The 13,381-nt window shown below is 31.1% G+C and overlaps 4 protein-coding genes across 7 annotated transcripts; 2 read left to right on the forward strand and 2 right to left on the reverse strand.

The window, feature by feature from the left end:
• The first annotated feature begins 75 nt into the window (after window positions 1–75).
• On the forward strand, window positions 76–1,053 carry LOC117607893 (intraflagellar transport protein 22 homolog). The gene is made up of 4 exons (XM_034332126.2): window positions 76–173; window positions 239–408; window positions 484–683; window positions 757–1,053. Exons 1-4 carry the CDS (start codon window positions 135–137, stop codon window positions 924–926), a joined length of 579 nt encoding a protein of 192 aa, XP_034188017.2. The 5' UTR covers window positions 76–134; the 3' UTR covers window positions 927–1,053.
• Window positions 528–3,368, reverse strand: Ppat-Dpck (Bifunctional Phosphopantetheine adenylyltransferase - Dephospho-CoA kinase). Its single transcript, XM_034332087.2, has 6 exons — window positions 2,584–3,368; window positions 2,165–2,508; window positions 1,851–2,105; window positions 1,599–1,781; window positions 1,300–1,529; window positions 528–662 (listed from the first exon to the last, which is right to left on the reverse strand). Exons 1-5 carry the CDS (start codon window positions 3,185–3,187, stop codon window positions 1,326–1,328), a joined length of 1,590 nt encoding a protein of 529 aa, XP_034187978.2. The 5' UTR covers window positions 3,188–3,368; the 3' UTR covers window positions 528–662; window positions 1,300–1,325.
• Window positions 3,369–3,593: 225 nt separating this feature from the next.
• On the reverse strand, window positions 3,594–5,045 carry LOC117607887 (uncharacterized). The gene is given in 6 exon segments (XM_076690274.1): window positions 3,594–3,900; window positions 3,965–4,084; window positions 4,168–4,324; window positions 4,473–4,618; window positions 4,746–4,959; window positions 4,962–5,045. Coding segments are annotated over 6 exon segments (897 nt in total). The 3' UTR covers window positions 3,594–3,724.
• A 24-nt stretch (window positions 5,046–5,069) lies between these two features.
• On the forward strand, window positions 5,070–13,345 carry LOC117607857 (uncharacterized). 4 transcript variants are annotated; one of them, XM_034332054.2, is made up of 13 exons: window positions 5,070–5,742; window positions 6,435–6,496; window positions 6,600–6,673; window positions 6,859–6,943; window positions 7,020–7,111; window positions 7,199–7,479; window positions 7,563–7,862; window positions 8,088–8,216; window positions 8,441–8,510; window positions 8,589–8,879; window positions 8,949–9,088; window positions 9,167–9,534; window positions 9,612–13,345. In XM_034332054.2, the coding sequence occupies exons 1-13, from the start codon at window positions 5,671–5,673 to the stop codon at window positions 10,273–10,275; spliced, it is 2,628 nt and encodes an 875-aa protein (XP_034187945.1). In that variant the 5' UTR covers window positions 5,070–5,670; the 3' UTR covers window positions 10,276–13,345. The 4 variants fall into 4 exon arrangements, with proteins under 4 accessions (XP_034187945.1, XP_034187965.1, XP_034187937.1 ...); XM_034332046.2 differs by having other exon boundaries at window positions 5,071–5,742; window positions 8,354–8,510; XM_034332074.2 differs by lacking the exon at window positions 8,088–8,216.
• The last annotated feature ends 36 nt before the right edge of the window (window positions 13,346–13,381 follow it).

Raw genomic sequence — 13,381 nt, forward strand, 5'->3', positions numbered from 1 at the left:
CTTCAGACTTTAAACCTTATTTAGAAATTTGACTACTTAATAAAACATGTAGCTATAAGTAATTAAGTGCTATGGCAACGAGCTTCCAAACATTGAAGTTCGTGTAGTTATATGAAACACAAGTATGCATAAATATGCGACCACTAAAGATAATTGTTATTGGACCTGTTAGGGTAATATTTATTATGATAATTAATGTGTTATTTTATATTTAAATCGCTTTAAAAATATCTTTTAGAGTGGTAAAACAATGATGGCTAATTTTCTAGCTGATGCGACGGAAATACCCTACGATTATTATCCAACTCAAGGAGTTCGAATATTGGAATTTGAAGTAAATGATATAAATGTGGATAACAAATATATTACGAAAGATATTGAATTATGGGATTGCAGTGGAGATCCTAAGTAAAATCAAATGTCTTATTTACGATGTAATCATTTATGAATATTATATAAACATATGAGTTGGAAATGTTTTAGATTTGAAAATTGTTGGCCAGCTATAAGGAAAGATTTACATGGCGTTATATTTGTGTATAGCGAAAAATCAAACGATTGTTTAAAAGTAATACAACAATTATATGATTATTTTATTGATCAAATAAAATTAGGTCCAGATCGTTGTGTAATATTTTGCTATGACCCTGAGAAAAAAAATCCTGAAATATCAAAAATTATTTGTAAGTATCAATGAGTATGATATTGAAAATTTTCATACTGAAACAATATACTGTTATTTTACAATAAATATAGCATCAACATTTGTGAAAGTGTCCCATGTAAAATGTAATATCGAAAGTGGTGGAAGCAAACTAAAAGCTGATTTTTCTTCATTCATAAGTACAATACTTGGTAAAATGCACAATTACAACGAACAAGAAGATAAAAATATTTTAAGTAATAATATATTATTTGCAAGGTAATATAATACAATATTATATTATTATATAATAGTATAACACATTTTACATGTAGGATGAATAAATAACAGTTGTCATATGAAATATATTTATTAATTTTATAAAAGTATTTCATATGAAATATAAATGTATATATGTTGTAATGTATTTTATGCATTGCCAATAAATTAAATAGTTCAGAAACATGATTTAAAAAAATATAATTCTACCCTTCAAAAATTGTCTTTTATTCTTTCTTAAATATTAAATATGTATTCATTATTTTAAGATTGAAGTTATTAAAAGTATATTTACTTAGTAGAATGTAATTTGTACTTAATACACAGGTTATTAAAAATAAACACTATTATATACAAAATGCGAATAAGAATTCTACCTGAAAAACTAATTAACAATATATCGTTAATTTTTTGTCTGAGTAGATAACAATTTCATTAATTCATCCCATGCTTTTTGCACTTGTTCCAGGGTGATATCATGACTCCATAAAGTACATATTACTACATTAGCTTCATTAACTTGTTCTACATTGCTCGGTTGAGCCTGAATTCTTAACTTTGCATCATCTACAGTTAATCCATTTCTCTCTATTACTCGTCTTATAGCCTAGAATTAAACAACAATAGTTTTACATAGAATGTAATCATAGCTGTAATACATAGATTAAAATCTGACCTCCTCTTGTGGAATAATACATGTCCAAATTTCATGACAGAAATGCTGCCAATTAGCTTGAATTAGTACAGCAGCTTCCATTACAATTACATCAAATCCTTTTGCATAAAAATCATTTATCTGTTTCTTTGCTTCTTCTAAAATGATAGGCCAAACAATGTTATTTAATTTATTTAACTGTTCCTACAAACAAATTTATTTTCAGATATAAATTATACAAAATAAAAGAAAAACTGAATATTATAATCTTACCTTGTTGTTAAATACTATATTGCCAAGTACTTTCCTATCAATAAATCCATCTGGTTTTAAGATAGTAGAACCAAAGTTCTCAACTATTGCATCAAAACACTTTTTGCCAGGTAAATATAAATCATGTGCTATTTTATCACAATTAACAAGACCTGCACCTAACTTTTCTAATTTGTCAGCAACTGAAGACTTTCCACTTGCTATACCTCCAGTCAAACCAATAATGTAAGGTTTTACAGACTTATTTTCTATTTTCTGAAAATAATTTAAAAATTAATAACTTCATACAATGAGAGATTTCACATAATACATACAGGTGGACGAAGTCTTGTACCCAGCAATCTTATTCTATGATTACTAGAACTGACTTTACTTTCTTCATGGTTTCTGTGATTTTCATCGGATATTAGTTTTATAATATGTATATCTAACTTGTTTAAGTTGTTTTTTACACGTATTTCATTTACTTTATCTCCACCACGTTTAGTTTCTTCGCTAACTACAATCATCTCAAATGATGGGTCAGATTTAGTTGGACCATACATATCATTTATTGGTACAACATCATACATTAGTGTTGAATCAATATCTTCTAAAAAATCTTTGAGATTTAGAATCCTTGTCTGACAAGGCTCTATCAGTTCCCACAATAATTTTCCTATAAAATGTTTACCATTTTAGATGAAACATGTTTATTTCTTATTAGATATTTTTATCCGTAATAATTTCTTACCAGATAACATATTTGTATCAGTTACACCAACAGTAAGCTTTTCTGAACAACGTAATACAGCTTCAGTTAAAAATATTTTATGCCCATTATGTATTCGATCAAATGTACCACCAAGTACTACATTCTTATAAATTTTTTCCTCATTAACACCATCCTTGTTAATGCACGTATTACTTATTTTCTCTACTTCTTGATCATCATTAAAAGTAACAAAATTACAGCTCATAGAAGTATTAGCTAGATAATCTTGTATAAATGTATAAGCTTCCTTTGTACTATAAACTTGATCAAAAATAACTATTTCTACAGGCTTTTTAGTATTTATTATTGATAGATTAGGATTCTTTATGCTTGTTAGTAACACCCGAATATCAAGTGGTGGAAATATAGTAGAAGTGTCTGTATAAATTTTAGAAATGGTTTGAGCACAAGAACTTAATACTTTCCATTGAGAATTTGTGAATGCATGATTTCGAGATAGAAAAATGTTCTTTTCCGGAAGATATTGAATATACAGAGTTTTCAATACATGCTCTTTGATTATTGGTAATAATTTCGTTATTTTTGTAGGATTTGTTAAAACTAATAAACCGGTATTTGCCATCGTGTATGAAATAAAATTTGTTTAACCTTTAATTTATTTTCGCCTAGTAATGACATATGTTACGTTGAACTTAGTACATTAATATTTTTACATGATAATTTGATGTTACATGACGTAATGAATTGTCAGAGAATGGGTACTTCTCTGTCAGTACAAGTAATTCCCCCCGCATTTGATGTTTATCATCTGTTGACGTGTTCTAAACCATTGAATATGAATATTGAAGAGAAGTTGATATTTTAATAATAGAAGTTGATATAAAATGTTATTTCATTCCATTTTCCTATTTCAAAATAATACAGTCTCATGTCAAGAATTCAAAATGACTTCCTTCAAAAGATATCAGTCAACAATATAAATTAGTATAATTTACACCTATTTCATAACTACATTTATTTCTCTTATTATTTACAATTGTTATTTTAATGCTGCTTATACGTAAATATTATAAATTTAATGATAAGTAATTAATAATTTGTATAAAATTTTAAATTATGTGTAAGGAAATCAATGCTACAATATTTGTTTTATATGAAATTACATACTGAATTTATAATGTTTTGTAACTGGTGGTGTAGAAGAACATCGCAAGGTTTTATTTAATGAAGTTTTATAATGTCCAATTAACCACTGTGCTAATTTTATATGGTTACTGTTAAATGCCATTTTTAATAAAATATCATACCATTTATTTTTTAAACCAAATTCACACCCTACAGAAAAATAAATTGTATCAATATTATACAAATAAAGAGTTTCATATTCAAAATAACTAACCAGTTTGTAAAAGGATTTCTAGGCAAGAAAAATCATTCTTTGTTGGATCATTAAGAAAATGATAAACAGCCATACATAAAGCATTTTCTCCTGTGATGGTACTAAGGAAGGGATCAGCGCCTATATAAATTCAATGAATAGATATAGATTATTATAAATTTATAGATCAATATTTAATTTGTATTACTTTATTGAACATATACCTTTTGCTAACATAAATGCTATTAAATATGTATGCCCTTGGAAACAAATGCGATGAAAAGGTGTCAAACCGTTCACTGAAGATCTTATGTTTAATAATTGTGGACAACAAACTACTATGTCAATGCATTTTAATGCATAAGCTTTGTTAGAACATTTCTAAAAGTATCATATAAATATTTCATAAACATATTACATATTAAAGTCAAAAGATTGCTATATATTAATTCCAGAAATGTTATTTAAAAGTAACATATTTGTATAAATTTTGATTATAATCTTTAATGTAAAATATAATTTTATGTACATCAGCTGCATATTCTAAGGCATTAAACATTTCTTTATGACTGATTATGCTTTGGCATCGAGTAAAAGAACGATTAAAATTTTTAATGACTTGCAACTTTTCAAAATATTCTTTGGATTCGCTAGCGAATTTTGTATGGCGGCGTTCTGAAATTTAAAATTTTTAAAATATTTCTGCGAGTTTTATAATAAGAAGATGAAATATACAATTAATTAATGAGATTTTAATCAAGCTAACTACTAAAATAAATTTGAAAATTTAAAATATAGCTACCATGAAAGTGATAAAGTATATACGAAATAACTACAATAAATCCAACGGCACCAATGAGTTTAAAAATGACAAACGTTATTTCAGCTAATTCCATGAAATATTTCCATAAAACATCGTAGAACGATTCGTTATACTTAATTATAAGACTCATAGTTTTAGTTTCTCTTAAATGATTTTCTTCTTCGCTCGTAAAATACGTAAATTTTCTCTTTTTAGAAAACCACTTTTAAAATGAGAGATCTCTTGATCTAGGAACAATAACTGCAGATAAGAATCTACATATGGCAAACATTTCCCCATACCTATGGTGAATAACCAATCAGAATGAGCGGGTAAAGATGCAGGATGTCCTCTTTCAATAGTCAACACTCCGGAAGTGATCGTGTCGGAGGGGTAAAGAGAGCCGTTACCCTGAATAACGATTAGATATACCCCGAATCCTCGATTTAAAGTTCTAGAACGGGGTCGTTGTAGGGGGCAGCGATATTCAGGTATTGCAACGAAAACAATTGACGCAGACGTAAGTCATATTCGTCAGAATGAATACATTCTGTCGTAAAACCCGTCCCTAGTGTTTACAGTCTTTCTTTATGGAACTAATCGTTGTTGTGATTTCAAATCAGTGCAACTATTTCTAAAACTTCGATAGTGATTGTTTGATTCTTCAATCGATTCACTCAAGTTCGACTGGAACGTATAATAAAAATCTAGTTCACGTAAAGATACTTCATTGTATTCCTGAGTGGGTTACTTCAAACTATAATCTCTTGTTACGAAAATGGCGAATTGTCCGAATCGCCGATATTCGTACGAAAATTCATTACATTTTTACATGGATTACACGAAGTGAACTTCTCTCCAACTCTGATGCGGAAGAACTTTATTGGGGCCAAGTAAGACGAATAAATTTCGAATAGTCAGAAAGATGGATGCAACAATTGAAAGGGAGTGCAGTGCTTTGGGTGGCCTTTTTCAACAGATTATAACTGACATGAAGGTAAGTAACGTCGACGCTATCAGTATTCGATATTTATTTTCAGAAGCGACTGCGTTTTTTGCTGTTCATCATTTTTGTATGTTTCGTATCTTTGCACAGGTAATGATGCAAGCAAAGACGCATTGTCGATGCACAGTATCCTTAACACAGATTTCGTAAATATTGTGAAGTCATTGTAAACGAAAAAATAACAGATTTCTTCGATATTCTTTTCTATATGATGAAGAAAGTTAACTCATACTTGCTCTAGTTTTGCGATGGAGCGTCGAAATATTTTTTACTTTCCATATAAGAATAAAGATTACATATGTACCTTTTGCTCCAATAACATGCAACATGTAAATACGAATTTTTAGAGTATCCTATACAATAAATTATATGTTATTTGTAATAAGTATTTTAATAATAATTTATTCATCAATTGTCATGTTACTTAGTATCGTAGTTATAGAGTGGTCTAGTATTATAATCAATGTAGTTTCATGGTTTATAAAATTATCTAATCTCAAAAGATAGGTAGGCGTACATGATTACATTAATGTTATCAATGTATTCTATAACATTTGTATAGTATAAGAGTTACGTTTAAAACATAGATAACTCGACAGTAATATTTATGTAATATCAAATATTAGAAATGTATGATGATTGTTTTTGTAAATAAAAAGTTATGACAAAATTTTTGTTTCTAGAATGGGGCTCCATTATGGGAGGATTTAATTTCAAAAGCAACAAAACTACATTCATGCTTAAGGTAATAATTGTTCTAATTGTATTTGTTAATTATATTATTAATAAACTAATTTGTAAAAGAAACAAACAACGCAATCAGATTTAATGATATAATGTTATTTTAGGGCTGCTATTTTGGCTGTGTCTGCATATCTTGAAACATTTCAAAAAATTGCTGATGCTGCAACTAATGCAAGAGGTAATCCGCTGTTTATCTTATTTTCTATATTTGTTAAAAATCACTGTATGCATTCTTTTTATATTATATTGTAAATATATATTTTCAAATTAATCTGTAAAGTACATTAATTATTTTTAAATCCTATTTTCTATATTAAACAAATAATGTATTTAGTTAAAAATTAACCAATTTTTATAATCAAGGTGCCACAAAAGAAATTGGTACTGCTTTGACACGGATATGCCTTAGGCATAAAGCAGTAGAAACACGTATGAAATCATTTACCAGGTAACTGTCTTGCATCACGCTCTAATAATTTAGAGTTGTTCATTATTGCTGTTTTATTTGACAAACTTTTTATTAGTGCTATAATGGATTGCTTGGTATTACCTCTTCAAGAGAAATTAGAAGATTGGAAAAAATCTTTAATAAACTTAGATAAGGAACATGCCAAAGGTCAGTAAAATAATTCATTTTCATCATTGTACAGTTTGAACATATTTTTCACGTATATATTTATTATGCTTAAAACTATAATTTCAGAATACAAAAAAGCAAAAGCAGAGTTAAGAAAACGATCTACTGATACGTTACGTTTGCAAAAGAAAAAAGCGCGTAAAAGTCAACATTTACAAGGACAGACTCAGTGTCATGGTCCATTATCAGGGGACATTGAATTAAATCGAATGTTGGAATCTTCCGCTGCTGTGGTTCAAGAAAAACGTTTAAGCTTAGAAGAAACTGAAAGAAGAGCTGTTCGAGCAGCTCTACTCGAAGAAAGAGGCCGATATTGTCTTCTTGCTAGATTTTTAAAACCTGTACTTGTTAGTAGAATTCATTAGATAATGAATAAAATTAATTTTTTCAATGATAACATTAACAATGTATGTATACAAAAAATACTTAGGATGAAGAAATTGCAATGTTAATGGAACTCACACATCTTCAAGAAGTTTCTGATCAATTACAACGACACGCAGCTTCTCCGCATCATTTGCCACCCGCATCAGAGCAAGTGATAACAGATATAAAAGGTTGCGATGTTACACAATGGTCGCTTGCTACTCCTCCTTCAAGTCCTTCTCTATCTCTTGGATCACGGAAAAGTTCAATGTGTTCAATCAGTTCTTTAACAAGTAGCAGCAGTGGGTCTTGCAAAAGTCATCCAAGCCCATCTGGACATCCTTGGCATAGATCACTTTCTCAGGTGAAAATTTTCCCCAATCACGATGATATTGAAACTTAAAATTTTCATTCTTTCCGCTTAGTTATTGTACTAAAAATATTAGCTTTTATGATGCATGGCACCATTAGTTTCACTGTATATGCACTCTAGCTGTTTGAAGCAAGTAGTTGCTCGTAGATTATACAGCATGAATGCCATTTGGCATCGGCTTAGTGTATGTGGTAGTCGATGTTGTACTCGTTGTAGCCTGCCGGTGTCAGGCCCTCCAGCATCAGCGGTATGATGACGCTCCGCCACTTGGCAAACGGTAGTTCCCGTGACTCTGGCTTCACTTCTCAGGACACACTCTATACACAGCCAATTTCTGAACATCAGGTAAGGTTGCTAGAATATAGCTGCCTGCTAGCATTTCACGATTTTTTGTTCTATTTGCAACACTAAACAGAGCATTGATCAATCAAATACGAATGTTTTTGTTGTTATGTTGTTAAAGATAAATTGTGTTGTCGTAGGTATCAAATGTGTCTTCTCAAACTAATAAAAATACTGGTTGTACTACAACAAGACCTGTAACTACTGCTACTTGGCCTGACTTGCAGGAAACGTCAGTTCAATATGATAGGCAGAATCAGAACACAGTCAACGAACGACCCCATACTATTTCTTCTGGTAAGATGATTAAAAGGTTGAATTTTGTATTTAAGAATAATACGATTTTTTTTTTATTAATATGTTTTTTTATTACAGCTTATGAAAAAGGCCATCAAAGACCAGCACTCAGTGTCTATACATTCCAAGCTCCGGATGTTAGTGGCTGTTGTCATAGTCAACCTGCTTCTCCAGTTTCTTCTTCCTCTTCATGTTCTTCCTCTAATCAAGCATCTAGAGTACAACTGCGTAGGAATAATGGTAGTAATCGTCCTCCTATACCGAACAGATGTTCCAGTTTAGAACGACCTACGGTTCCAATGAAGAATGAACCTCCCGGAAGTCCTCGAGGCAAACCTAAATTACCATTGCCAGCACACTTAGCAAAAGGTTCCTATTATTCTTTGTTTAATACTTTGATATTTAAGGAATAATACATAACGTTATAACTTAACGCAGAATTAGCAACCCATCAACTTCAACAGCCAATGTATGTGAATATGCACGAATTGGCAAATTTAGCCGCAAGCCGTGCTCAAGAAATGCAGTTACCGTTACCACCACCTCCTGCATCGCTATCAACACCAGGAACTGAGAAGGTATACGTCGAAACTTGAATGACTGTATATAATTAAATTTCACAGGTTAAGTTTTGATTTAAAAATGAATATTTGTAGACTGAAGTTACGGAAAAAGATGGCGGAAGTCAAACATCAGAATCCAGCGTTGAATCTAGTAGTGGGTATGGAAGTCAAACCACTATACCCCATTCACATTCGCTTCAAAATCAAAATGAGAATAATTGGAATGTACCTGGTGCTGCATCTACTTTGATGATTCGAAGAGGATCGATGCAGCAAGCGATCAAACCTCCTCCGCCAACAAGACGTACATCTACTATTATAACTGCCACATTTAATAATCCTTCATCAACTTCTAATGATGAACGTACTGATAATACTTGCGACGAGGTTGAAAATCTTCCTCCGCCACCAGCATTTTTATTAGAAGGTTCTTCACCAACGGCCAGCCCTACTCCTCAACGGTAAGAGGCAATTTCATATGACTTTTATCGAAACAAAATACCTAAATAACACGTGAAATATTTATTTTGTATGGTAGATCTATCTCGGTCTCAGAAACAGTAAGGACTCTCACAGAACTGCGTCATACTCCTGCTAGCCCTTCTCTTTTACGGAAAGCTACAGGACAGACACAGTCGCATAACAATACATCTACTACGTTACAACACAATGCTGTATTACAAGTTACTCGAACGAATGTTGAACGTTCATGTGCGGCCATTCGTTCAGCTTCTCAAGAGCGTGGTTCGAATACCACCACGCAAGTGACTGGAATCAGCACGAGTGTTAACATTCAAGGGCAAGGTCCGGGTGGGGTAGGTCAAAGTTTTATGGCTGTTCTCAGTGCTAAGCTTATTAATAGCACGGGTAATAATAATACCACAACTGGTAACAACACGAGTAACAGTCCTAAATCAGCAAGGAAACACTCTGTCGAACAACAGATAAGTAATAAAAATACCAAAACACCGTCTGGTTTTCTTGAAACTTTAAATGCTAAATTAGCGCAACAACAGCAAACTTTACAAGGTAATAATACAACAAGTAGATCAGCGAGCGTGAGACGCATAATGGGCAATCGTGTACCTATTATGGATCCTTTACAAGTGAGGGACTCTCTGATGGATCAGATACGAAAAGGTACCTCTTTAAGAAAAACCAGTGGTCCCATTAATGATCGTTCGGCTCCTAAAATCTATTAACCGTTTTAATACCGGTGTTCACGTAAGTTCCTCTATGTCTGATGCATCTGAATTACATTAACGAATGTTTCGGCAGTCGTAACACGCATTATTGGGCATGATCAATAATGTCTTTACGTCGTCAAATAGATTGACGATTTTTACACGGTGATCGTATACATGTACCTTTATGAACGTATATTCGGTAACTCGAAATCAGTATAGACTGACTGACTTCTTTGCATTACGGTGCAAAGAGGTTAGATTGAAAGAGTAAATTGTTTACGTAAATTCGTTAATACAATTATTAGTTTTATTATTGATTGTGTAGGAAAGACGAGCTCTATATTAAATCCATCCTTAATATACAATAATTTAGCTGGTGTTATGATGTACACATAATATTATATAAGTAATATATACCTATTAAATTGGTGCAAGAAAACTTTATCTTAATTTTTCAGTTAGAGTCTGGTGGTATTGTATGTGTAATTGATAATTAAAAATAGTAAGATTTAAATAATATATTTATAAATTAAAATAAAGTAGTAGATTAATATAAACACATACACATCATTTCAACTTTTAGTTAGTTTAGTTTGAATTGATGTTTTGTTATTAATGCCCGATGCTTGCCAGTACTACGGGAAAGCTGACTGATTTTGAAGTATCTTAGGAACAATTTAATATTTTATATTTTCATAAAAAAAAAAAAAAAAGAAGGAAAGAAGATAACAAAATCCGCGCATAATTTAATATAGAGCTTTTGTCTTAATATATTGTTATTTTACATGTAGTTAATTCATTTTTCCTGTGTTTTCTGTTTTTCATTTTTATGTATGAAACGCACAAGCACAGATATCTTTATTTTATTATTACTTTTGTGTTTTACTTGGCATAATGTTCACTGTGAACACATTTTCTGATAGTAAAAATCTGTCAACCAGTGATGCCAGTTGGTATGACAAAATTCAACGTAAATATTATATAAATATTACTGCCCAGGTAGAACTTATTTTAGAATAAGTTTTTATATTGGCTCGATTATTCCATCTGTATCTTTCACCTAATATTGATATAATACTATATTGCCTATACTACAGTATTACTATTTTATTGTCGCTTTTTTCAGGAGTGTTTCACGAGTCATTTACATTGTATTAAACATTTTGTATGAGATTCACATGGTGTCCCCTATATTACACTAATAATTTTCTTCCATATACATCGATCTTTTATTTTTCATTCTAGGAAATAGTATTTGTAATTGATACAAACATCATAGATTTATCTGTTAGAATGATTCACAGATCAACATCTGAATTGTATATCGATACGACATATCAAATCTTTTGTATCGCTATGATTTTTTATATTAATATTAAGCATTGTATCATACTGTTACAGAATTGTTAAAATGTGTGCATTTACTATTGTTCGAGTATTTGCTATGAAGAGTATTGGGTCAACATTTCGTCCCAGTATTTGCGTTCTGCCTGGGCAATGCTGTTCCAGTATCGGTAAATATTAAAGTAAACGTGTATGTGTGTCCCAGAGCGGCGAAAAATGGATGGTACGATGGTTTTTCTTTTACATTGGCAAATATTATACACCTTCAGCGCATTGAATAACAAACTTTAGATATCAGATACTGATAAGTATCTCACTGTAAAACAAAGTATTATTAATCACATTCGTCTCGTTTCTTTAAGTTAAACGCTCGCGACTAAGATTTTATAATCTCTATTGTATCGCGTTATTTATTAGTACAACTTGTGGTATGCAGTATCGAGTATAGTCGGTTTCCCGAGGAAAGCTTATCATGCTCGGTATTGTACTACACTTTTTTCGAAACGAACGTTTCCGTAGGCGAATACGAGATACCTGACTTGTATCGAATACTTTTAAAACTCTCTATCGACTGAACTGAAAACGCTACTGCCAATTTCTCTAAACATTCTTCTTCGACGTTCCTTTTATTCCTGATGGCAATTAGATTTTACGTTTCTTTTTTAGCGACCAGCAGGTTTCGTAGCGTACAATATAAATAATCTTTTATTTATTTCGAGGAAACTGCATCTTACCGTTTACAAATGATAATAGAAATAATGCTACACTTCCGCAGTTGATACTGTTTAGATATTTAATGCTGACAAAACAATAAACATGGGTGTTCGTAGTAGATAGTACGAATAATTAAAAAAAGTAAAAAAAATGAACAAAAAAAAAAGAAGATAAACGAACATTGTACGAAAAGAAAACACGATCCGTAGATGTTCAGAACTATGTTTTAATCCGATCAGCATTAAACGACAACACTCTTAGTACGTTAATGAAATAAAGTAAATAGATAACCGTACAGTCCGCTGTAAGAGAATAATATATAATGTAGCTAAAGTTCGAGAAGTGATTGTTAATTTGTAATAATTATTTCAGTAGCAGATCAGATGAAAAAGATAATAAATAGATATGTAACAGAAACCGATATTCGCTTCCTTGCGTGTTCACTTGTCAATATATAAATATATATATATATATATGATATAATAAAAAAAAAAACACAGAATAAATTAACCAATTTAATACGTCGAAAGCTTTATTCATAGTTCAATCGATTAATTAATTAAAAAAACAGAGAGAAATCATTCCTTAATAACTATAGCGACGTTGATGAGAAATTACATATGTTCTTATGTGCGCTACACACGCGTTGGCTTATTCTATGATTATTCACAATAAACTGATTGACATACTTGTAGATAAAGAAACAGAGGAATTATGTATATACCTCGCGGCGAAGTTAGACGAAAAATATCGTGATATTCACCCACACATACATACATATATATTCTCACACACGAACACACACAGGAGCGAGGTCAATTTTCCATCAAAGTTTTGAGAAAATTTGATCACACTCTCTTATCGCTGTAAACATTCGTTCGCAAATCCAAGTGTTTGGTTTCGAATGTTTGCGAGTAAATTGGTAAGCAATGAGTACTTTTTTTTTAGTAATGGTTTAATGAATTGATCTCTGCAAGCAGAGAATCTGTATCGGAGCAATTTATTTTCATTAAAAAAAGAATTTCAATCGTTTCAGGCGAGAATGCAAGAATGGTACATCAGC

This window comes from Osmia lignaria, chromosome 9 (assembly GCF_051020975.1).
Source record: "Osmia lignaria lignaria isolate PbOS001 chromosome 9, iyOsmLign1, whole genome shotgun sequence".
Lineage (NCBI taxonomy): Eukaryota > Metazoa > Arthropoda > Insecta > Hymenoptera > Megachilidae > Osmia > Osmia lignaria.